Source organism: Myiozetetes cayanensis, unplaced genomic scaffold (assembly GCF_022539395.1).
Source record: "Myiozetetes cayanensis isolate MyiCay16 unplaced genomic scaffold, myiCay2020 scf21, whole genome shotgun sequence".
In the NCBI taxonomy this organism is placed as follows: domain Eukaryota; kingdom Metazoa; phylum Chordata; class Aves; order Passeriformes; family Tyrannidae; genus Myiozetetes; species Myiozetetes cayanensis.
Window position 1 is genome coordinate 6,179,551 of NW_026087423.1, and position 24,460 is coordinate 6,204,010.

Below are 24,460 nucleotides of genomic sequence, written 5' to 3' on the forward strand. Positions count from 1 at the left end.
CTCTCCATCCTCTCAGTGTTCTCTGCATGTTTCCATCCTTCCCCTCTGCCAGCTACACACACACACTGCACACTTCAGAGAAAGAGGTAACCCAAGGCATGCCCTCCCGAGTCAACCCCATCTGTTCCTGTTGCCTCCACCTTAGCTGCCCTGAAGGGTTTAGAACTGCAGAGAGTAGGTTTTCTAGCTGGCAGTCACATTCTTTGTTCACCATGGCCTCTTGTGGTTTTGATTTCTACGACTGGGGCCATCTAACTCGTTTCCATGAACGCTTGTACTTAACGCTGCCTCTCTTACCCCCGCAGGCAGCGTCCTCGGCTCTGAGCAGTCTGGGCCACGTGTACACGGCCATCGGGGACTACCCAAATGCGCTGGCCAGCCACAAGCAGTGTGTCCTCCTCGCCAAGCAGTCCAAAGACGAGCTCTCTGAGGCGCGGGAGCTGGGCAACATGGGAGCAGTGTACATTGCAATGGGGGATTTCGAAAACGCAGTGCAGTGCCACGAACAACATCTGAAGATCGCCAAGGAGCTGGGGAACAAGCGGGAGGAAGCTCGAGCCTACAGCAACCTGGGCAGTGCTTACCACTACCGCAGGAACTTTGACAAAGCCATGTCCTACCACAACTACGTGTTGGAGTTGGCCCAGGAGCTGGCTGAGAAGTCCATTGAGATGCGAGCTTATGCTGGCCTGGGCCACGCAGCTAGATGTATGCAGGACCTGGAGAGGGCTAAGCAGTACCATGAAGAGCAGTTGCACATTGCTGAGAGCCTGCAGGACCGAGCTGCTGAAGGCAGAGCCTCCTCCAATCTAGGTAAGGCCCTGACATGGAGCAGAATTTGTCAGGGAATGCCGAGACTATCAGAGCTGCTGCCAGGATGCAGGAGGTCTGCTGTGTGCTGTCTTCTTAGTCACCCCAGTTTCATCAGACTGCCTTAATAAATTAAACAGGCCCTTGGCAGATTGCGTGCTGCTGTAATGTATTCCATGTTCAATTATTAAATTCCTTAAAAAGGCACTAGAAAGCACAAACTCACAGCAAAAGGGAAATGAAAAGATAAACTGCATTTGAGGAGCTCTTCAGGAGTCAGAAATAAATGTAATTCTTGCACTAATGCAAGTAGTGACACGGTTTGTTACCTGGCCCTTTCTTTGGAAGTTTGTCAGCTGGATACATCGATATATTGCTGCCTTGTAAGCTGGGAGACATATGGGTCAAATCCTAACTGAATTTGTTTTCAGAATATACATATTGAAATACTGGAGCGTAGGAGTCTTCTGTTCTCCTAAGGCATGCTGCTGGTAGGCTGGGAGGGACTGACTTACATCCAAGTGAAGCCCATTCCTGCTGCTGCTTCACAGTGCCAGATGTGGGAGCGACCAAGGGTACGTTTCCATCTCTGCCATGGCTGTGGCAGTTGTGCTGCCGATGCTCCAGCTGTCATTCAGGATGTGTTCTCAGCTGGCTGGGAATGGCAGAGCAGGGCTGGTGCTGGGATAACAAACTAAGTGTTTGCTGGCAGTCCCTGAATCCCAGCTCTTGCAGGCTGCCCCACGCGGTAAATTAGCTCCTGTTTCTACTTGGCAGTTGGCACTTGGTTCATTTGTAGATGCTAATTGTACTCTGATGTTATCAACAGCAGGTAATTGAAAAGAGCTTGATGAATTACTTAATTTCTCTTAGTAGCTGAGTCTTCAGGAGCTGAAAAAGAAGATAAGGGGAACTGGGGAAAATAAAAGCGTCCCAGCTTTTTAATTAGTGTTGCAAATCTCCTCCTTTACATAAATTGGGGCAGATTTGTGAGGCAGAATAGGTTTGTGGGGCAGAAGTTCTGGTGGGCAGCTTAGCATGATAGAGCAGCGAGCATTGACAAAGTTTCCTTAAGTGTAAGAGCATCGAACAGGCAGTAGGGCTGGGGAAGGAGGCTTTGCATGAACAGCAAAGCACAAACTACATCCCCCATCTCTGCTTCAGGGTGGGGCCTGTCTTGGGGGAATGCAGAGGCATGAGAGATGCACTAGTCTGTGCCAGGGATAGTGGAACAGGAACTTGGGTTTTCCAGGCAGGGACAGGGTGAGGTATAAATGCTGGCTCCATGGTGGGGTGATGGAAGTGTCCTCAGTCAGGACTAAGGGAAAGCTCCTCTTGCTGTGAAGCTTAACTTACTGTGTTTGGTTTCCAGAGGAGGCCGAGCAGAGTATGCAGGCTGTTTTGGTGACACAGTTCCTGGGAGATGGCATGATGTGCTGGCCGTGAGTGCCTGTAAAATGGGGTGGACATGCTTTGAGCAGCGCTGACAAACCTCCAGGGACCAGAAGCACTTTCATCCACCTCCCTTCCGAAGCACTTGCTGCTTTCTGGAGAATTGCCTCAATTCTTTCTGAGCAAATCCAAAAAACTGAGGAAATGCAGTCTGGGGAAGTGGAAGCTGTCACTGGGTTATGTTTTAGTTCCCTGCATTAGTGTGCTGATGAGCCATCTTGGGTTTTCCATGTCTTCTTGTCCTTTTTCTGTGATCTCTATGCCCCTGGGCAGACCACAGCTTGTTTGCCAGAAGGAAGAGCCTGGTTCAGCTGCTGTAGTGTTTCTCCTGATTGCCTGTATGTGCAGTGTAGTCTGTCTCTGTGCTAGTCAGCATCAGAAAAAAACCTGGCAAACTGGTACAGAAAACTTGAGATAAGCTGAGCTGAGCAGTTTGCTGTCAGTGCTGGCACTCACGGTGCTGTGGCTTGCTGGGTTTGCTTTGCCTCATCCCAGAACAAAACAAGTTGCTGCGAAAGGAAACAACTTGCTCTTGTTCCTCAACCTTCATGGTTCCTGCATGCAGCTTAAATTCTCACTGTCTTAAACTCAGTCAAGTTGGGACCAGAAAATTCATCTTAATGTCATAATTAATCTTAACAGCAGCTTTGGATTTAATGATGCTTTCATCATGTAATTCCAGAAATTTTTGTTAAGAAAAAAGAGTTTTGGTGCTGCACAGAATGTTTTTCTGTGTTGGATTTCAGCCTAAGTATAATTTTCAGTTGGTATGCTGACTCAGCCACTCCCCACTTTGTGTTAGAATAGTTCTCCTGGCGTCTGAGTGCGGGGTCTCACGTTTCAGCTGTTATTTGGCTGTATTTTTCGTCTTCTCTGTCAGAGTTAAGTTATGCTGGAGAAAGAGAACATGCAGTTCTTGTTGAGACTATTACTGTTGTTTAAAATGCATCCAGTACCAATTAAAAAGTCTTAATTGTCTCTTTCATCTAATCCACATGCAAAACAAAACCTCGTCAAAATCGCCATGCTGACAGGCAAAAAAAATGTATCTAAATTGTGTGTTTCCAGGCCAGAATGTTAGAGTTGGCCTCTTTGCTGAAGCAACAGACATTTTCTGTTTGCGTCTCCCTGATGTAGATGGAAAGCACCCTTAAGTGTACTCTCCAGCACTGAGCAGGGCAGACATGGGCTGTAATGGAGCCCAGCTGCTGCAGGGCTCTGCAGGGACATACACTGTGCTCTGGGACACGGTGAGCAGCAGGTGATGGACTGAGGGGGAGGCACAAGCTATCAGCCCTTCACAATGAGGAGATGTGGAGTTTAACCAGAAGTCTCAGGTTGTCAGTCTTTGCAAAGCATCTGGTGTTTCCAAACACCCAGGCTCCATGTGGAGACATGGCTTTCCAGCCTCTGCAGTTCCCATTGCAGTGGAGAGAGGACACTGCACATTATTAATAGAACACAGTTTAAAATCTCTTGGTGCTGCCTCTTTGCAGTTCCAAAAGAACTTCTGTACCTGTCTTCATGGGCTCACCATGTTGCCCAAAGATGCCAGAAATCTTCTCTTGAAGCTTTTGCAGTTAATGTCAGAAAACATTTGCAGGGCCTGCTTCTGTGGCTCCTGCACCTCCAGGCCTGTTCACGAGTGTTTGCAAAGCAGCCACGAGCGTTGTTAGCACAGTTTATTTGAAGCGTAGGTGGTACCATCAGCAGATTCAGAGCGCCTGTTCCCATGTCTCATAACAAGGGCAAGATGATTCGACTGAAATTGAAAAGCAGCTGCAAATGCTGTCTTGCTCACTGTTTGAGTTTGAGCTCTGGAGGCACCAGGTATCACTGATGGAAAAAAAAAAGGCAATTTTATAAGGCCAAACTGTCCAGTTGTTGTGGTGAATGTGTGCTTCATGTATAACATAAAACCTTTCCCTGGATTTTCCTGTTAGAAGCAAAGAGGCAGTTTATTTGGAAGGGCTGTGCCCTGTCAGTTGTGCCAGGGCCACATCTGGCCTGGTGCTGTGGGGAAGGGGATGAGGCTCCCTGGAGTGGAGAGCCAGGGAAAGGGCTGGGCTGCCAGGAGTCCAGGTGTTCAGAGTGCTCCAGAGGGTTAGTGCAGGGGAGTGTGTTCTTTGAGCTCCTTTCTGTTGTTTCTCAGGAATCATTCACCAGATGAAAGGTGACTACGACACCGCGCTGCGGCTGCACAAGACACACCTGTCCATAGCGCAGGAGCTGAGCGATTACGCGGCCCAGGGCCGGGCCTACGGCAACATGGGCAACGCTTACAACGCTCTCGGCATGTACGACCAGGCTGTCAAGTACCATCGGCAGGAGCTGCAGATTTCCATGGAAGTCAACGACCGTGCCTCTCAGGCGTCCACACATGGGAACTTGGCGGTTGCCTATCAGGCGCTGGGTGCCCATGACCGTGCCCTGCAGCACTACCAAAATCATCTCAACATTGCGCGGGAGCTGCGGGACATCCAGAGCGAAGCGCGGGCCCTCAGCAATTTGGGCAACTTCCACTGCTCGCGGGGAGAGTACGTGCAGGCGGCCCCATACTACGAGCAGTACCTGCGCTTGTCCCCAGAGCTGCAGGACATGGAAGGGGAGGGGAAAGTTTGCCACAACCTCGGCTATGCCCATTATTGCCTCGGGAACTATGAGGAAGCTGTTAAGTACTACGAGCAGGATCTTGCCTTAGCAAAGGATCTGCATGACAAGCTGAGCCAAGCCAAGGCCTATTGCAACCTGGGCCTGGCCTTCAAAGCCCTGATGGACTTCAGCAAAGCAGAGGAGTGTCAAAAGTACCTCTTGTCCCTGGCACAGTCTCTGAACAATTCCCAGGCCAAATTCCGAGCCCTGGGGAACTTGGGGGATATTTTTGTCTGTAAAAAAGACGTACACGGTGCAATAAAATTTTATGAGCAGCAGTTGAGCTTAGCCCATCATGTTAAAGACAGGAGACTGGAAGCCAGTGCCTATGCAGCCTTGGGCTCTGCATACAGGATGGTACAGAAGTGTGACAAGGCTTTAGGTTACCACACACAGGAGCTGGAGGTGTATCAGGAGCTGGGGGATATGCCGGGTGAATGCAGAGCACATGGTCACCTTGCTGCAGTTTACATGTCACTTGGGAAGTACACCATGGCCTTCAAGTGCTACGAAGAACAGCTGGAGCTGGGGCAGAAGTTAAAGGACCCCAGCATCGAAGCGCAAGTCTACGGTAACATGGGCATTACCAAGATGAACATGAATGTCATGGAGGAAGCGATTGGCTACTTCGAACAGCAGCTGGCCATGCTGCAGCAGCTCAGTGGGAATGAATCCGTGTTAGATCGGGGTCGAGCCTATGGGAACCTGGGAGATTGTTATGAGGCTCTGGGAGATTTTGAGGAAGCTATAAAGTATTATGAACAGTACCTGTCTGTGGCTCAAAGCTTGAACCGTATGCAAGATCAGGCAAAGGCCTACCGAGGCTTGGGCAGTGGGCACAGGTAAGTACAGGTGGATGCAGTGTGTTACTGACGGGGAGTGTTTGGTGGCTGTTGCACACAGGCACAGAGATGTGGCACAGGAGCGAATTAGAGTCTCTGGGTGCTAAAGGCTGTGCTGCCAGCTCAAATAATGGAGCTGATGTTGCTCTGTGCGGAGAAGAGGAAAGGTTTATGGGGTGGCAGGAGGAGCACTGTTGATTTGACGGTGGTGGGGATGTCTCCTGTGGGAGCGTTCATCTCTGAAAGGTTTGAGCTGGCCTCCAGGGGAAACAACAAAACGTGTTCTCTCAAGGAAATACTGGAAAAATAAACACTGCTGTTTTCTTCCCTTGTAGGGCTATGGGAAGTTTGCAGCAGGCTCTGGTGTGCTTTGAGAAGAGGCTTGTAGTGGCACATGAGCTGGGGGAGGCATTTAACAAAGCCCAGGCCTATGGGGAGCTGGGCAGCCTGCACAGCCAGCTGGGAAACTATGAGCAAGCCATCTCCTGCCTGGAGCGGCAGCTGAACATCGCTCGGGAGATGAAGGACCGAGCCCTGGAGAGCGACGCTGCCTGTGGCCTGGGCGGGGTCTACCAGCAGATGGGCGAGTACGAGACCGCCCTGCAGTACCACCAGCTGGACCTGCAGATCGCTGAGGAGACCAACAACCCCGCTGGCCAAGGCCGGGCCTACGGCAACCTGGGCCTGACCTACGAGTCCCTGGGCACCTACGAGAGGGCGGTGGTTTATCAGGAGCAGCACCTCAGCATTGCAGCACAAATGAATGACCTTGTAGCAAAAACTGTGTCTTACAGCAGCCTGGGGAGGACTCACCATGCTTTACAGAACTACTCTCAGGCTGTGATGTATCTGCAGGAAGGTAAGAGGCTTAGTTACACGACAGAGCATGCAGTGGTGGGGTCGAAGGGGTGGAAGGGAGACCTGAAGACGTGGAGAGATGAAGTACTGTGAGCATGGCACTAAGAAGATGTGTTTGTTAGTGGCCTTTGATGCAGAAGCTCTTGCAGACATCCATAGCTCCTGCTGTGAGTGGCTCTCCGAGTGCTGTTATGGTCAGCATGCCATCTCCACTGGAGCCTTCCTGCTGTCCTGTAGACAAAGCATGATCTGTGCCTTCCTGGAGGCATCTCAGCTGCCTCAGAGCATGAGTCTAGACTCCACTTGGCAGAGTCTCTGTGTAAAGCTCATTTGTGCCTGAGCCTGGAAGGTGTAAAACTTCTCTACAGACAGCATTGCATTCCAGGAACTGACTCGGGGAAAACTGCAGGGGATCCCTCTGATTGTGAGAGGTCCTGAGATCCTGAGAGGTCTCGAACTCAAACAGATGTATGCCTTGCTAGTAGCCACCTGTGTTCACCTGGGAGTGAGACCAGGTGGGTGAGTGTCCTCTAAACTGTGAGTGAAAACAAATGGTGTTTGATAGGGAGATGAGAGAGGTTCAGCCCAAGGTGTCCAGAAGCCATCTGCCACTGCTGAGCGCCGTGTCAGTGCTGGCCTGGCAGTTGTGCCACTTCAGGGGGTTCCAGCTGATCAAGGTGTGGTCTCTGATGGAGCAGATGAGTGTACGAAGCTGGAGGCAGAAGGATTAATTACATCAGTTAGTCTGGTTTTCCTGAAACTGACCTTGGCAGGATTCCAATATGTTGTTGGAAGGGGAGAAATAAACATAACTCCTTCTCCTGGTGTGCCACAGAATTCCTGCAAAGCCTGGGAATGCTGAGCAGCGTGGTGACAGCCAGGCCCCTGCTCCCCAGGCAGGGGAAACCTGAGGTGCCTCAGAGGAGGTGTCCCTGTTGTCAGCAACCCTGTGCTCTGGCTCAGCACATGAGCCATGCAGAGCCTGCCAGAAGGCTGGGGAGAGCTGATAGGAAACAAGCCAGTAATGTGTAAAGAGGCATCTTTTGAGGCAGTGTTTGGCAGCTCAGTGTGATTTTGTTTGTTTGTGTGGCTTTTAGAGTTTAGAAGTCCTAATAGGGGCTTACTGGGTGTATCTCAGGGGATAGCACCTTAACTTTGCTTAGGGTGGTCTTGGTCCATGGAAATGTCTGTCTCACTGAGAGACATCAGCACCTCTCAGGCTGGTGCTGATGCGAGGGCCGGCAGCATCTGCCTGGCACTGGCACTGTCCTGCTTGCTGTCCTGGTGCTGTCCCTGTCCTGTTTGACATCCCAGCCTGGGCAGCTCCATGGCTGTCCCTGCACAGGAGCCCTATGGGACTGAGGCCTCAGCCTGCCAGGCTGCCACAGCCTCTTCTTCCCCCTGGCACTCTCTCACTGACTCCTTTTCAGGACTGAGACTGGCAGAACAGCTGGGACGCAGAGAAGATGAAGCAAAAATCCGTCATGGCCTTGGCCTCTCCCTCTGGGCAAGTGGGAACCTGGAGGAGTCCCAGCACCAGGTATACCGGCGTCTGCTCTGTGCTGAAGGGCTTGTGGCATCCAAGCCCTTTGGGTCATTCCTGTCCTTAAGGAAGGAAATGTGTGGTGCATCCCGGGAAGGGTCTGAGCCAGACCTCCCCTGCTGGAGGGAATTCTGGCCCTGGATCCTCCTGCTTCCCCAGCCAGTGCTTTGTGCTGTCAGGAATTCACTGTGGCTGTTTTCTCTCCCAGCTCTACCGGGCCTCCGCACTGTTTGAAACCATCCGACACGAGGTGCAGCTGAGCACGGATTACAAGCTGTCACTCTTCGACCTGCAGACATCCTCCTATCAGGCCCTGCAGCGGGTGCTTGTCAGTCTGGGTAAGAGATGCCTTCAGATGCTGAGGCTGAAATCAGGCTCATGGCCACGAGTTGCTGGAAGGCATTCACAGTTTGTCCTTTGCTCTTCATCTGTCTGGTCCTGCACAGCATTTCTGTGCCAGGGCAGCAATAGGGGTGTCCAGCTTTGCGTTTTGGGCACCTCGGGTTCTGCTTCCTCCATTGATTTGCCTTTCTGTGACTAGTTGTGTTATTGCCTGCAGCAAAGATGATCTGTGGGACTGCATTCCAATACAGAGACTGCTCTTTTGGGAAATAAGTGACGCTGCTTCCTCAGGTTTCACTTGGGGTTGGGATAGCAGCTGTCCCTGTCCCTGCATACGGTGCTGCAGACCACACTTGTGTCAGGACTGAGAGATGGCTTTGTCTTTTTAGGTCACCATGATGAGGCATTGGCAGTAGCAGAGAGAGGACGGACGAGGGCATTTGCTGACCTGCTCGTGGAACGTCAGACTGGGCAGCAGGACTCGGATCCCTATTCTCCAGTGACCCTTGACCAGGTCCTGGAGACTGTGAATGGCCAGAGGGGACTTGTTCTCTACTACTCACTGGCTGCAGGTTATCTGTACAGCTGGCTGCTGGCTCCTGGAGCAGGTGAGCTCCTTTGTGGACAGGAGAGCCTGGGAACAGGCCTTACAAAGGGAGAATTGTACCATTTGTAGCTGGAAATTAATTTGGGAACAGTGTGAACGTAGGAAGGAATAATTTCTGTCTACTACCTTAAAGCGGAATAGGCTAAAAACTATGTCATAGCCACAGCCATAATGACACAGAAGTGCTTATTCAGGGCTTTGATTTCACCTGGAGATGGAAATGTTTCAAGTGTTTAATATTTCCATTTTTCAGCCTCCTTCTGTATATATTTCCCACAGGGCAGAGCAGAGCAGTAATGAGATTCCAAGTATGTTGGCTCTGTGAGAATCTCCTATACATAAGAATCTCTACTTTAATTATATTTTTATGCTTTATCCTTCCAAAGCTTTTGACATTTATTCACTGAAGTGGATTGCAGAAAACAGAAGGGCATCCCCCACTTCCTGATATGCCATTGAACTGCCTGATCCTCACATGAATGGGGAAACACTTATCACAGAGGAGCAAGGAGGATTAATTTGAAGAGGATTGCTTTTTGCAGACAGCTGTTGTTCATTATCTAATAAAGTGATGACTGTAAATTTTGATGAGTTCTTTCTGGATATAATTTAATAATTGCAGCCCTTCACCATGACAAACCTAAAGAGATAAAAAGCACTATTTAGATTGCACGAAAAATGCAACTGGAAGGAAAGCAAACACTCACACATGCCTGACTTAGATGGGTTGACAGAGGTTGGAAGAGCCACTTTTTGGGGGTATTTTGTGATGTTGCGCATCTGAGTGTAGGATGGAGTTGTCCTGCTGTGCATGCAGTCACTAATTGGCTCTTCAGGCCTGCAGTTTGCACAATAAAATGCTAGTAATTCTACAGTATCTCTATCATGCTGAGCTTATTAAAATTATATGGATCAAGTGTAGGGTTTGCCACTGGGCTTCATGATCAGTCTCTTCCTTGCCCACTGGGTCTTGCAGAAAAGCAGTTGCAGTCTTTGAGCCCATGGGTTTGTGACTACCTCTTTGGAGGTTCTCTCAGGTGATGGGAAGGAGAGGGGCTGTGGTGGGGCTTCAGGAGGTCTGTTCAGGAAGCTTTGCTGGGAGCTCCTCAGTAGTGACTCTGGCCCAGCCATGGTGACTCTTGTTCATTGACACAGAGAGCAGCTTCAGTGGCAGCCCAGGGTGCTTGTCCCACTGAGGTGGAACCCTCTGAGCCTCTTGGCTGTTGCTGCGTTTGCTGCAGGAGGAGTTGCTTTATTCTTTGTTCCTTCGCTCTTTCTAACTGGTTTAATAATTGATGCTGCCAAGGCATCCAGAGCAGCCTTTTACTGTTGATCACAGGCTGCAGAATTAATTATATCAGGAAGCATAGACGAGTCTGAGGGGAGGAAGGTTTTATCTGCACTAGTTGAATTCTCAGCAAAACAGTGAGTGGCCTTTATCTGGTTTACCCATTGTAGAATGCTATCTTTTAATAATTTACTGTGCTTTGATCCATCTTCTTTCTTTTTGTAGAATGTATTTTCATGCATATGAGTGAAATGAGAAATCTGTGTGTCATATGAGGAGGTTCTGCTGTAGTAACAACATTCTTGTTCAGCATTTGAGCCTTGTGTGTTCAGTTAATGTTGTCAGAGGCTGTTAATAGGTGTTTTTCATGTGCATCTTTTGAAATGGGAATTACTCTAGTAGGGGCTTGTATGAAAGATGTGGTTTATAATTTATATGAGTGCTGCAACAGTAAAGGCATTCTGAGCATCTCATAAAAGCTCTGTTCTGCCTTTGTACCTTCGGGCCATTATCTGCAAAGTGCAAACCCAGCTTTTAAAAGCAAGGTTGGAAATGCTGAAGAAACCCAATGAAGACCTGGCACAAAACACTTCGCCCCAGTTGTGCTGGAAATGCCAAATGCTTGGGGCTGTGCTGTCTTCTTGGACATCTGCTGGCAACACTGTTTCCCGCCCGACAGAAATAACCTCCTGATTCTGGTGCCCTGCAGGAATTCTGAAATTCCATGAGTATTATCTGGGTGACAGCCTGACAGAAAATGCTGGGGACTTCCATGAAGCCAACAGCGTGACCCTGCAGACTCTGACGAACTCGGCACTGGAGCAGCACATCTCCAGTGTGCGGGAGGCTCTGGGAGTGGATTCCTACTACACCCGGTGAGTTGGGATGGGGGGGGTCTAACATCCTGGTTTCCACTTTCCCACCTGAATTTATAATAGCCTGAGATAAGATAATTGGCTGAGAAGTCTGAGAACTGAGAGTCCGAAAGAGGCAAATTTTCAGTACAACAACAAAAAAATGGCTTTGTTTTTGTATTTTACTGCCAAGCAACTCTGTGTACATGCAGATGAGGTCTGAACCCACGTACTTGGTGGTGAATGTATAGATTGGATGAGGAGGCAGGTGCCATGTCTGACTGTATATAGACAGATTTCATCCTGCTTACAGATTCCAGTGTAATTAATTCCCTTCTAATGGTTTGCTTTGAAAAACTGCAAATACCATAGGAATTCCACCTCCCTGCAATATGTTCCCTTGTGTCTATGGCTGAGTAAATAATTTAGAGTGAATTAATCCATCTGATGAACATCAGCAAAGAGGGAGGAACCTTATTGCAATCCATTACTCATATAGGTCCCCCAACTGTGTTTTCCATGTCCCTATGGATTTATTGCAAGTCAAGTTTTTCTGCTTATTTATACTTAATCTCATGATCTCTTGTGGTGTTTGGTTTGATTTATTGATTGTATGAGTATGAAAATAGTTTCTATGCTGACCTTTACAAGTAGTTTTTCTCTGAATGCCTCTGACTGAAAAGCAGAGTTGGCAGTGTCCCTGTCCTTGAGTGTTCTTTGGGAATGCCATGCACAGGTACCAGTTCATCATCAGGATGTGGCATCAGTTCACCTTGTTTTATAAGTGAACCTTGCTGTGTCATCCTACATGGCTTGACTTGGAGTGTGTTAGTATCACACCGGCTCTGTGCAGACCTGGTTCACTACAGGTGCAAAGGGAAGGTAAATGCATGTGTGGTTCACTTCTTATCCAGCCCCCAGAATTGGAGGGAGTGAAGACACTAGATCTTTGAGGTTATACCATGTTTTAGTGTTCTTTTAAACTGTTTTGCATTTTTCTGCAGCACTGAGATGTGTGAGCAAAGCAGTTCTGTGATTCAGAAGGTGACATCCAAGCCCACATGTTGACTGTTGAATCTTACCCTGCAGACAGGCAGATACAGATTTCAGTTCTATTAAACATTTGTCACCACAGATTCTCCTCCTGGCAAAGGCAGTCCTTCAGTCTTTAGGTTCTGGGATGAGTTTCTAACTTACTGAGATGTCAGCTTCTTCCTCACTTTTTGGTGATGGTAGGGGTATGTTTTTGGTTAAGGATTCTGGATTTATTGCTCATCTCTGAGATCCTTGGACCAGTGTGGTGTGATCATAGGTGAAAGGTCTTTCCCCACTTCAAAATTATGTGCAGGGAACCAGCTGCAAATCTTGGCTGTTCCATGTGGGTGAACATCGTGTTCTGTTTTGAAACTCTTTCCCCAGGTGGATCAAGTGCTTACCCTCCAGCCCTGCTGTGACCACGCTCCAGCCCCCAGAGCCCTGGCCCCTGTGCTCTGCCCAACACCAGGGAACAGCAAGGGTGTGAATATGCACAGCCCACATGGGGGAAGCTTGTGTCTGACTGACTGCTCAGTCCCTGGCTCGAGGGCGTGCCCTGCAGCTTGTGTGCCTTGGGGCTCAGGCTGAAGGGTCATTGCCATCCACGCTGCCGAGAGCAGGGTTGGAGGTACTGCTGTGTCTCCAGAGCACATCTTCCAGCTTTCTGGAGAGGAAGGGGTGGACATCAGGGCTTTGCTTTGGTGTTCAGTTCCACACTGCTGGAAATGGTTCCTTTCAGCTGGTCTAATTAGGCTGAAAAGTAATGCATTCTTGCAAAAAAAGAAGTGTGAGGGATTTTAAAGCATGGTTGAACTTGTGTTAGGACAGACTCCACTCTCTTTAGGGAGAGCATGTGACCTGCTCTCTTGAGTTCATGAACTCAGGGCTTTTGCCTCTTTGAGGAGCTGCAAATACCCACTGTGAGTGTTACTCCAAACCGTGCCAGGACTCAGAGCTAAGCATGCCTGCAGCTGGAGAAAAAATGTGCAGGGGGCAGCTGTTGACAGTATTTCTCTCCCTTTTTTTTTATTTTTATCCTCCTGTCTGTGCTTCAGCTAGCCCTGTTTCAGTGTCCGTGAATTGACTGGCTTTTGTCAGGACTTACCGGGTTATAAGTCACACTGACCTGGAAGGACACTTACAAAATATCCATGGTCCATACAGCAACAGAGGGACAGCTCTAGTTGCCTGCACAAGTGTGTGTTGTGTGTTCATTTAATTCCTGTGCTCTTTTTTGGGAAACATGCCCTTGAGGAGAGGCTCCAAACTGTCAGGAACACAAAAGAAAACAGAAATGAGATGTGAGGAGGCTTTGGTAGGTAGCACAGTTAGTTTAGCTTAAGTGTACACATGTGATGTGCCATTACTGTGGTTTAGGAATGGTGCTCCCCAATTTAGTTCTCTCACTGAGGTGCTCTCCCCTTCCTCCTGCCTCTCCACCTGGGGGATGGAGAGGAGAGAATTGGAGGCACAAAAGGTGAAAGTCATGGTTGAGATCAGAACAGTTTACTGGAAATGCAATGAGACAAGAAAACAAACAGTAACAGCAACACTATTAATAACAGAAATGTACAGAAGAGAAAGTGATTCACATGCCAAATGCTCACTGAGCCCAACCCACAGGCACACCACCCCACTGCTGCTCCTTCTGCCTCACCAGAAAGGAACCCCTTCTCCCCAGAAAGGAGTCCCTTTTCCGTGTCTATGGCATGAGGCCATGCCCCCTCCTGGCTACTGCAGAAATTAACCCTGTTCTGGCCCGAACCAGGAGAGCCATATAATACACAGATTACTTATTAGATTAAAGGTTGTTAAAAATGTACATACAGTATTTGTGTTTGCCTTCTGATTTTACCAAGAAGAGAAAATGCTAACAGTTAAATGGAAAATCTGCACTGAGAAGATTTAGATATTAATGTCAGGAGATGAGAAATTAAGAACTGTTGGGCTGTTTCTCTGTATTGCACTTGTGGCACTGACAGAGGGGATAGTTCTGTGCTTTTCCTCTTTGTATAACAGGAATAGCAACAAAGCTCCCTTTGCTATGTCACACTTTGCCAGTGAAGGAAGCATGCAGAGCTTGGAGTTATTGTGGAAATCTGAGAAGGATATGCTCACACATGTTCTTAGGCAAATCGAGGGCTGAGGTGGTGTTTCCTGCAAACTCGGTTTTTCAGTGTTGTGCTAAGCTTTAAAAGTCCCCACCTACAGTGCCTGGAATTTGGGTCCTGCACTTCCATCCGTGTGTGCCACTCGTTAAACCTTTAGGAACTCCTGGAAGAGGAGGAGATGGGGGCTGGTACTTAATCTCTTGTATGCCTGACAGAAGGAGGTGATGCAAGCCAGGGAGAATTTGGCATTAGCATTTGGTTGAGGTTGTTTGAAAAACATTTTCTCTCAAACTGGCCAAGCATTTGTCATCAAGCTGTTGTTCTGTCTTGCATCAATGACCCCTTCATCTCGCTGTTCGCCTCGCAGAGCCTGTGCCAGCAGCGAGACAGAGAGTGAAGCTGGGGATATTATGGACCAGCAGTTTGAGGAGATGAATAACAAGCTGAACTCAATGACTGATCCAACTGGCTTCCTGAGGATGGTCAGCAGGAACAACCTGATGAACAGGTGAGAATGCAGACCTGCTGTGGGGATCAGCAAGCAGGAGGCATCCTGGCGACGGGCTGCTTTCTAAATTGCACGTTTAGGTGCAGCCAATGCCAGTGCTGGAGGGGAGAGCCAGCGAGGACCTGTCCCAGTTCTATCTGATGACTGTCCTGAGGAGCACCCCTTCCATATTTGCTCTTCTCCTGGCAAAATGCTGGTTTTGAGACTGGGCAACTGCAGGGGAGCTCTGTTCTGTCCCTGCTGTGTGTGAGGTGTGGGGCTCAAAGTTTTCTCCCGCACACTTGTTATGGAAATACTTGTTTCTGTTGATCTCAAGTCTTGTACCGATTATCTGGGAATAAGCTGCGTTTCCAGAGTTACAGGACTGTACTATCTGCAGAGTCTCCACTCATTTTTGGCCTCTTACAACTTGTTCAGGTCTCAGCCTCTCACATGACTGTGCTGATGAGGGCTTAGGGCAGTCATTCGGAAGGAAAATTGAAGACAGAATTTTTCCAGCGTGGAGAGTGGCTGCGTGATGCGACCCAGGGTTTCTGGCTGGATCTGTGCTCCATTGTGGATTGTGAGCACAGGATACCCCAGGCCTTTCTCAGCTGGAAAAGCAAATGCGATCAGCCTGCAGCATTGTGAGCCACCGCTGGAGCTTGTGAGCTGTCACAGCATCCCCGTGGAACTGGGAGCTGCCTGCTGGCACCAGCAACTGGCCTGGTTTTCTTTCCAGAATCCACGTGCATATTTGTTCAAGCTGTTGCACTGATGAAGGACTGTGAGCACTTGCTACTTCTGGATCACACAGGCAGATCCCCAGAATTGCTGACATGCTTTGCTAGTTTATCAGGCTTAGAAGAACAGGAGATTGCCCCTCTGATTTAAGGGGAAAATGGGATGTGATTCTGCTCCAGGGAATGCTAATCCTCAGGAGCACTGCAGAGGCCAACCATGCAGCATCTGTCTTTCTGCTCCATAGGAGCCACATCCCTTACTTTGAATCCATGCCCAGGAGCTTACCTCAGGTGTCTTGTCAGGTTTGCAGCCCTTAGGAGAAGCCCAGAGGTGGGGCAGCTTGGGCACTTCACTAAAAGCACCCTCAAAAGAGCATCAGGAGAAGCATTAGAAGCCATGATGAACGTGTGGTGTTTTTGCCGTGAGCACTGAGGTGAAGACATGAGGAGATGTTCCTAGATGGCCTCCCTGCTTACCCCTCTCACTTTTCTTGTGGAGGGGGGCATACTGGGGGCCCTGGGGGCAGAGCCAACACTGTTTGCACATGGCTTGCTGAGCCCTGAATTCAGGGTAAGTGCTCCGGTCCTGCCCAAGCCTTTGAATACCTCCTGCACTTAATGTCTGCTCTGGCTCCACAGGTGAGACACCTGGAAGCTACACAGTCTAGAAGGGCCCTGTAGGAAGCATTAACCTTATGACCCCTTGCTATACTGTGTGATTCCTAATAATTAAGCTGTGTAGAGTGGTGTGGTTTGTGGCATGCAGCACACCGAGCTTGGGAAAGCAAGGAAACAACCTTGCAAGAGCCTGAAGCTTCGGGAAAGAAGCAGATGAGCATCTGTGTAGAAGAGAGCAGGTTGAGAAATAAAATGGGATCAGGCAGTACTTCTGTGCACTGGCCTAGAGCTCTAACAAGGAACTTTAAGCTCTTAGAGTTTAATTAAACAACAGAATGCAATGTGTACCTGGAGCACAAGCTGTGATCTTGCAGCTCCAAACTCCAGCTCCCCACCTCTGAACAGCCATAGCTGTTCTGCCAGCTGTGCTGGAGTTAGTTCGTGCAGCTGTGGGTAAGTGCTGACCAGATTTTTGCTGCTGTAGTTCTTCAGAGGATGGTAAAACTATGGCCAACAAGCAGCAAGCGAAGGTGTGGTGTCTGCTTGCTTTGGCTTCTGCACTTCAGGGGACGAGGGCAAGTAGGGCCTGCTTAGAGCTGAGAACGAGAGTTTGTCTTCTCTACTGCCAAGGCAGGCCCTGCACTCCTCTCATGGGGCCTGAGTGCATGTTCACATCTTGTGCTTGCGTGCTGGACATTCTCAGGGGAGTTTGCATGGCTTTGGGCCAGCGCAGGCTCCCTCCTGCGCAGGAACTGCATGTGCTGTTAAGGCCCTGTGTTAGAAAATGAGGCCGTGGAGATGCTGGGACTGTTTGGAGCCATCCACTCTTTATGTCTGGTGAGACACGGGTGACTGAAGGGAAGCCCTTGATTTGGACAGGTGCCCTCTGGCTGCTGTCATCAGGTAACCTGGCTTTTAAGCAGAGAACAGTATGATTTTTGGCAGTTCTGCTTAGAAAAGCAAACTTGGAGAGTTGGCTGTTCACTTAAGGAACTTCTGAGAAAAAATGGACATTAGAGGAGAAAGAAGCACTGAAGGAACACTGCAGTGATCTCAGTACTGGGAAACAGCTGTCTTGAGCTGAGGATGCCACCGACACAGCCACCAAGATAGTCACAGTGGCTCATGTCTTACTGCAGCTTCTATTTTCTCTGCTCCTTGGGGCAGGCTGGTCAGGGTCATTTGAAGCCTTTTTCTGGCCTCAGGGGCCTGACGACTTGTCCTGGAGAACTGTGCAGCTGATTCCCTCTGATGCAGAGGGATGGGGGTGTACCTGGGGGACTGCTTGGCCCAGGCAGATGGGACAGCAGTGGCTGGGGAGTCCTTTCTGTCCAGTTCTCCGCTCTCTGGGGTGCAGTGCTGCAGCTGCCGACACACAGGCCACCTGGGCAGAGACTGCTGGATGGGCTGTGGGTTTTGTGCAACCACTGCTGGGTTCTGGGGATAATTGCAGATCCTTGAACACATCCACAGGGAGCTCATATCTGACTGTTTTCTGGAGCTTCCCACAGCTTGGTACTGTGGGTGTGTCCAGGCCCTGAATGTGGATTCAGGGCTGCATATTTAGGAGTCGTCCCTTTGAGGAAGGACTGGTGGATATGGAGCATCCCGAAGTTGTCAGACCACTGCAGCACCAGAACTGACTCCCAGCCCTCCTGATGGCCCTGCTTGGCCATGAGGAGTATTTGACTTTTCCAGAGTCCTAATGAGTGCTAAGGCAGGAGCAGCTCTGTGCTGTTTTTGGGATTAATCCCTCCTTCCTGCCTGGTCCAGCCACTCATCCTCAACAGGCAGAGCCATGCCCTGTGAGGCTGGCGGTCAGCCAGGTCAGTCTGACCAGTGGCTTGTATAATGTGGGTTTCTCCCCCATTCTCTGAGGCTTTGCTTTGTTCCTGTATCTCCAAGACAAAGGGCTGGAGCAGAACTAAGGCAATACACGCTGACAGCCCTGGCTATTTGTGCTGTTTCTCTGCTTGCTGCAGGCCAGGCTGCTTGTACAAAGGGTTATAAATCAGCAGCGCTGCAGAGTCTGAGCAGAGGCTTCCAAACAAGAGATTTCACTGTTCAGGCATCAGGGGACCCTCTGCATTGTCAAAGCAAGGTAGAAATCATCAGTGTGGCATCCCAGAGACAGCACCAGTGCTCTGCAGAAGGGATGTTTGGTCAAAAGAGTCCAAAGTCTCCCTCTTGTGACATTGAAAGGATCTGGACTCAGGTGCTTGACAAGCCACCTGGAAAACCTTTTGTTGGCTGCATTTGGAGGAAAAGGTGGGCTGGCCAGTGCTCCCAGTACCACAAAAGATCTGTACATCCTCCCCTGTGAATTTGCTCACTCTTTGTGTACACACACACACAGGCAGGAGATGTGACAGATTTATGGTGCTCCCTTGGTTTTGTTCTCATAAAAAGCAATCTGAGTGGTGAAGGAATAAATCTAGAGCTGCTTGGCTGGGAAACCAAGATGCAGGAGACTGCTGATTGAAGTAATCAACTCTCTGTTCCCTGCAATAAAGGAACACGTGACAATCACTTGATGCAGGCGGTGGGGCTGGCAAATGCTGCCTGCTAGAAATCAGCTGCTCAGGGGGGTCAGGGCCCAAGGTCCTGGGGGTGCACTAGGGTACCCCTGCAAAGGTTCTGTTTTTTGATCTGATTTTAAAATCTGTGCTTCATAAAGCTGAGCCCAGCCAAGCATGCGTGGCTCGTTCATGTGCTGCAGTGAGGTGGGCAGAAGGGTCCAAGGGGAGCAGAAAGTGTGAGCTTGTGCTGGTCCTGTGTTTCACAAGTCCCTCAAGTGAGTTATCAGCATCTTTAAGCAGCAGCAGCAGCAGCATACTTGTACTGTCACTGAAATCTCTGGGTCAGAGGGCATGGGCAGGCTTCTGTTGACATTCTGAAAGTACTCCTGTGTGCCCATAAGATGGAAATTCCTTGTTAGTGGGAGGTAGGAGCATTTTTTTTCAGAGTACTGGAGGTTTTAGGTATGATGTGAGTTGGGTCAGGAGGCTGGTTGCAGCAGCTGAGGAGAGAAGGAGAGGGAGAAAAGGCATTTTTCTGAGTCTGGGTGTTGTGCATGTCAGAAAGGGTTGAAGTTTGTCCTGGGCCTCTGGTCAGTGGGAGAAGCAGTAAACTGGAGTGCAGTATTTTTGGTCTCCTTGTCTTTTCGTCCCTGTTGGCTTAATCTGGTAGTATGAGGAGACATTGTGCCTGAACATGTGTGTGTGTGTGTATCTGCCTATAGCAAACACACAGCTATTCATTAACCCCATTGATTAATGCAACTGTTGGATGCTGAGCTTTATTTTTATTTCCTGGATGTGCAAATGCTTTCTCCTTTTATTTCTTTTCTGTGTTGATAGCCAAGAATCAGTCCAGGCAAAGAGGTAAAACTAAGGAAGAGAGACAGGGCATTTCTTCAGCGTCAACGTTCTTAAAGGAAGGACACTGAGACCAGTGTCCTGATCAAGAGTGTAAGTTTGGTCATGAACCAGTGGATTGGCAGAGGCACACAGCATTGGAAGGTATCCGAGAGGAGAAACAGCTTCAGAGAGACCAAGGGAGGCTTTCTCTGTGCAGGAGCGTCAGACATGATCTGGACTGGGATTTCATCTGACCCTCTTGTGAATGCATTTGACACTTTGAGGACAGCGGGGCACGTGTTGCCTCGTGGATGGCCTTTTGTGTTTGAGATTGCTGCGTTCATTGCTGGACAGCCCCAGTGGTGCCTCTGGTTACGCTTCAGACCTTGCACTGCCACTGCTGTTCAATCCTTTTTCCCTTCCTACCTTTCCTTTGAGGCCCACCTGCTAAAACTTTCTGGAAAGTTACACTCTCCACATAAAATGGTTGTTTGTGGCCCCAAGCCAAGGATAACATTTCTGGGCAGCACAGCTGCTGGATTAGCGAGTCCAGAATGGGGCAACATCATTTCCTCAGCAGGGCAGTAACTTGTGGCTGCTGATGCCAGGACAGCACGTGCAGAGCTCTGGGGGTATGTCGGGAATGGGTGCCAGATCAGCTCTCGACGCTGACATTGCGGAGCTGTTCAGAACAATGGCAAAAGTGCAGGCAGAATCTTGATGTCTTGTTGTTTGTCTGTTGTCATATTTCCTTTGGTAGCACACTAGGTCAGCTGGTGCAAAACCCAAGTGCCTGCACACAGCTGCTACGTGTGAAGGAACAACTGGGAGCAGCACTTCAGGCACTGCAGTGTGTAGAGAAACTCCATAGCAATGTTATAGGCTGCCTCCAGCTGGTTCATCCTGCCATTAATATCACTGTTTGCTGAGATGTGAAGCTGAATGGGAGACTCAAGCCCTCCCATGAAGCATCTTACAGAGTAGAGTCCCCTGGACAACAGGGCTTGGCTCATGTCACTGTTAGAAGTCAGGGCAGCCCACAGCGGAGCTGGGATTCCTGCAGCTAACCTCTCCCTTGGCTTTTGCCCACAGGAGCTGCCAGAGCATGACCAGTCTGTTCAGCAGTACCATGTCTCCTGTTAAGGATGGAACATCATCACTTCCAAGGAGGCAGACTTCCTTCACCAAACCCCCACTCCGTGCGCTCTACGACTTATTGATAGGACCCATGGAAGGAGTAAGCCTTTGGCACAGACACTTACTGAAATCCTCACAGCAAGGATACACAGCTTGGGGTGGTATTGGAAGCGTGGTGGTTTTTATAGGATGGTTTGAGCTGGAAGGGATCTAGTCCTGCATACAAGATTCTTGTCTCCATCCTTCAACAAGCACTCCAAAGTTAGCTTGCCTTTGGGAAAGTCAGGCAGTCTAGACAGAAATAACAGGACACTATTTCAACTGGTTATCTCCAAAACAATGCCAAATTGAGGACTGGATCTTATCCAAGTGTGCTAAAAGTTTCATCTTCAAATGAATGGTTTGCTGGGCCAAGCTGTGGCTGCTGCCTAAAGGTGTAGAATTGCAAAAAGGCAGCAGATTTCTAAGCGGGATAGTCCTTTTAGACTTTTTTTTAGTGGGCTGCAAGTGTTTAAGCTGGAACAAATTTTAGTGCTTTGAAGTTACTCTTTCCTGGGGTGATAACTACTTATTTTTATGATACACTAGATAAATAAGAGTGAAATTCCACACTTATATGGGACCAGGAGCAATTGCCACTTTTTGTGCCCAGCTGCATGTTTCCTATTGATTAATCTCTCTGCTTTACTTCTCCATCCATAAGATGCTTTCTGTTTAGATCTGTCGGTGACTCTGGATTGATTATGATGTCAAGTGTCTGGAAGTACAGGCCATGGACACAATCTGTCTGTAGATTGTTTGTTCTTTAGAGAAAATGGCTATTTTGAAATTCAGTATCAAAAAGAGTATTCTGTGACAAAGGATGAGGTGACGATAATACCGACAGGATGTAGGTGGTTGGGGTTAGCCAAGGTTTCAGGCTGGAGTGGAAGGAGATGTGGTGCTGTGGTGAGGCTGGGCCCACATGGGCTGAGGCCAGGATGGTGACCCAGAGCCTGTGGGTCAGTGTGCTTGGGCTTGTTCATCTCAGTGGGACTGGTGGGGCACAGGTGAACAGCAGTCCAGCTGCACAGGTGTGCTCACCTCTCACACAGAGCATGGCTCTGATGTGGATGTTTCCAAACCTGACTTGGGGTCAGACTAGGGCCTGATGCTTGCGAAATGCAGGCAAGGGCAGTGGTAGAGTGAAAGGGCCAGACTGATTCTCTCTCCTTTCTCTGCAGGGTTTGATGCATTCCAGTGGGCCTGTTGGTCGCCACCGTCAGCTGATCCTGGTTCTGGAGGGAGAACTGTACCTCATTCCCTTTGCTCTCCTGAAGGGCAGTTCATCCAACGAGTACCTCTATGAGCGCTTCAGCCTCATCGCAGTGCCGTCCATCCAGTCGCTGAATCCCAGCTCCAAGGTCTGGCATTACTTATGAAACCTCTCTCACAGAGCCTCTCCTGTGGGTGCAGGTTCCAGTACATGCTCAGAAAGTGGCAGCTCTGTCGTGCTGTGCCAGACACAAGAACAGAAACCACAAACAGGCTGCCCTGCCGAGGTGCTCCTGGGGCTGAGGAGCACGCTGAGCACCACAGCTCTCAAGTAGGTTCTGTTGTAGTTCCTGCAGCACAGAATCACAGCCCCAGGCATGCCAGGAAGGACAAGGGGATTGGATCATTTGGACAGTGACTCCTCTAAAGGATTTCATGTGCTGGGCATAGAACTACATGGCAGACTGCACAGGTGTAGGTGCCTGATCTGTGCTCAGCTTCCTTGCCAAGCTGACTGTCCTGTCACATTACTGGTATGGTCACCTCCATTTTAGTGTTCCGAGTGGGGAAGGCCACTAATGTGTCAGGACACTGAAGCTGTGAGGCAAAGCAAATACCACAGGGGAATCCTGCAGAATTATCTTCATGCTGGGGTTTGGCAGCAGCATTTCTAAGGCCCTGGTCTCTGGGAGAATGCCCCGAGTCACATCTGCTCTTGCTGGGCAGTGTTTTGCTGTATGTCTTGGCTTAACCTGGGTTAAACACAGTTGGTGGAACAGCAAAAGAGTCTGAACCTTTTCAGCATTCCTGCTGTTCTATTCAGAAGTCACTGCTGGCAATGGTGACACTGATCCTGGAAATACAGGTGTGAGGAACCACTTAGTGAGTGATCACAGGTAGTGTTCCCATAAGGTGGGAGGCTGGGATCTTCTTTATGCATTTAGCTCTGCTGCAGCCCTCAGAGGGACCTGGGCTGTCTGTTGCTTTCTGTTCTTATTTATCTGTTCACCCAAGACGTAGGGATACAAGTCCTGACCAGACTCAAAGGAGGTGTTCCTTGAAACAGTTAAACAGAAGAAACTAAAGAAACACAAAGCCTTGCTGTGATTAGGAGAACCAGACTGTCTGTTTAGATCCAAAGGGACAGGATATTTTATTACCAGCATCATAAAAACCAGATCTTTGAACCCTGTTTTCTTTTTCTCTTTCTCTGTGTAGTCCCATGTGAGGAAGAATACTCCTGCTTACTCCAGTTCTACCTCAATGGCAGCTGTCATAGGAAATCCCAAGCTCCCTTCAGCAGTTATGGACAGGTGGCTGTGGGGACCTATGCCCTCTGCAGAAGAGGAAGCATATATGGTGTCTGAGTTACTTGGCTGCCAGCCTTTAGTCGGCAGTGCATCAACAAAAGAGAGGGTCATGAGTGCCCTCACTCAGGCAGAATGTGTCCATTTTGCAACCCATGTCTCCTGGAAGCTGGCTGCTTTGGTCCTGACACCCAACAGTGACAGCAATCCAGCCAGCAGCAAGAGTTCTTTTGGGAACCCCTACACAATCCCAGAGTCTCTTCGGATGCAGGATGATGCCAGTGATGTGGAAAGCATCTCAGACTGCCCCCCTCTTCAGGAGTTCCTGCTTACAGCAGCTGATGTCCTGGATCTGCGGCTTCCTGTCAAGCTCGTGGTTCTTGGCTCTTACCAGGAGTCCAGCAGCAAAGTCACTTCTGATGGAGTCATTGGTTTGACAAGAGCATTCCTGGCAGCTGGGGCTCAGTGTGTCCTTGTGTCACTCTGGCCCGTCCCTGTGGCTGCTTCCAAAATGTTTGTGCATGCCTTCTATTCCTCTCTCTTAAATGGGATGAAAGCCAGTGCAGCCCTCGGAGAAGCGATGAAAACCGTGCAGAGCAGCAAGCAGTTCTCCCATCCGGCCAACTGGGCAGGTAGGAAGAGTCTTCTTTTGGTCAGACCAGATGTGGGGTTTCTAGAGAGCTGCCAAACTGATTGAGCTAAGCACGGAGCAGTGCTGGCAGGTAGTTGGGAGCAGCGTGTGCCCTGTGCTCTCCCAGAATTCAGCCCTTGTGTGTCAGACCCTGTTTCAGCTGAGTGTCACTGTCATGGGACACATTGGCATCTCCCTGTGCACAGTAGGTGGGTATGAATTTGATACAGTTGGAAGCAATTGTGAAGTGAAGCGTGCTTCATGACTGGAAAGAAATAAAGTGCAATACAATGACTCATTCTCTGTGTTTGAAATCTCCAGGGTCATGTTTCTTGTGTCCCTGGGATGAAGTCAGCTGGAGCACACATAGGACTTTTTCACGGAGAACTTAGTGACACGCTAACTGGAGGCAGGAGTAGTACTGCTGGAAGCTGCAGCAGCAACCAGTAGCTGTGATTTCTGTGACATAAACCTCTTTTTAGGAGAAAGGTTTCCCTTCCTTCCACTGGGAATGTCTCAGCAGTGTCAGC

General features: G+C 49.3%; 1 protein-coding gene across 3 annotated transcripts in view; it reads left to right on the forward strand.

Moving 5' to 3' along the window:
- TTC28 (tetratricopeptide repeat domain 28) overlaps positions 1-24,460 on the forward strand; it is a 122,076-nt gene that overhangs the window by 84,942 nt on the left and 12,674 nt on the right. For all 3 annotated transcript variants that reach the window (XM_050318420.1, XM_050318421.1, XM_050318422.1), the window contains 11 exons: positions 306-813; positions 4,415-5,756; positions 6,092-6,615; positions 8,045-8,154; positions 8,366-8,495; positions 8,889-9,107; positions 11,104-11,269; positions 14,762-14,902; positions 20,694-20,838; positions 21,962-22,141; positions 23,211-23,931. In XM_050318420.1, the coding sequence (XP_050174377.1) occupies positions 306-813; positions 4,415-5,756; positions 6,092-6,615; positions 8,045-8,154; positions 8,366-8,495; positions 8,889-9,107; positions 11,104-11,269; positions 14,762-14,902; positions 20,694-20,838; positions 21,962-22,141; positions 23,211-23,931 (4,186 nt within the window). The remainder of the gene's footprint in view (positions 1-305; positions 814-4,414; positions 5,757-6,091; positions 6,616-8,044; positions 8,155-8,365; positions 8,496-8,888; positions 9,108-11,103; positions 11,270-14,761; positions 14,903-20,693; positions 20,839-21,961; positions 22,142-23,210; positions 23,932-24,460) is intronic.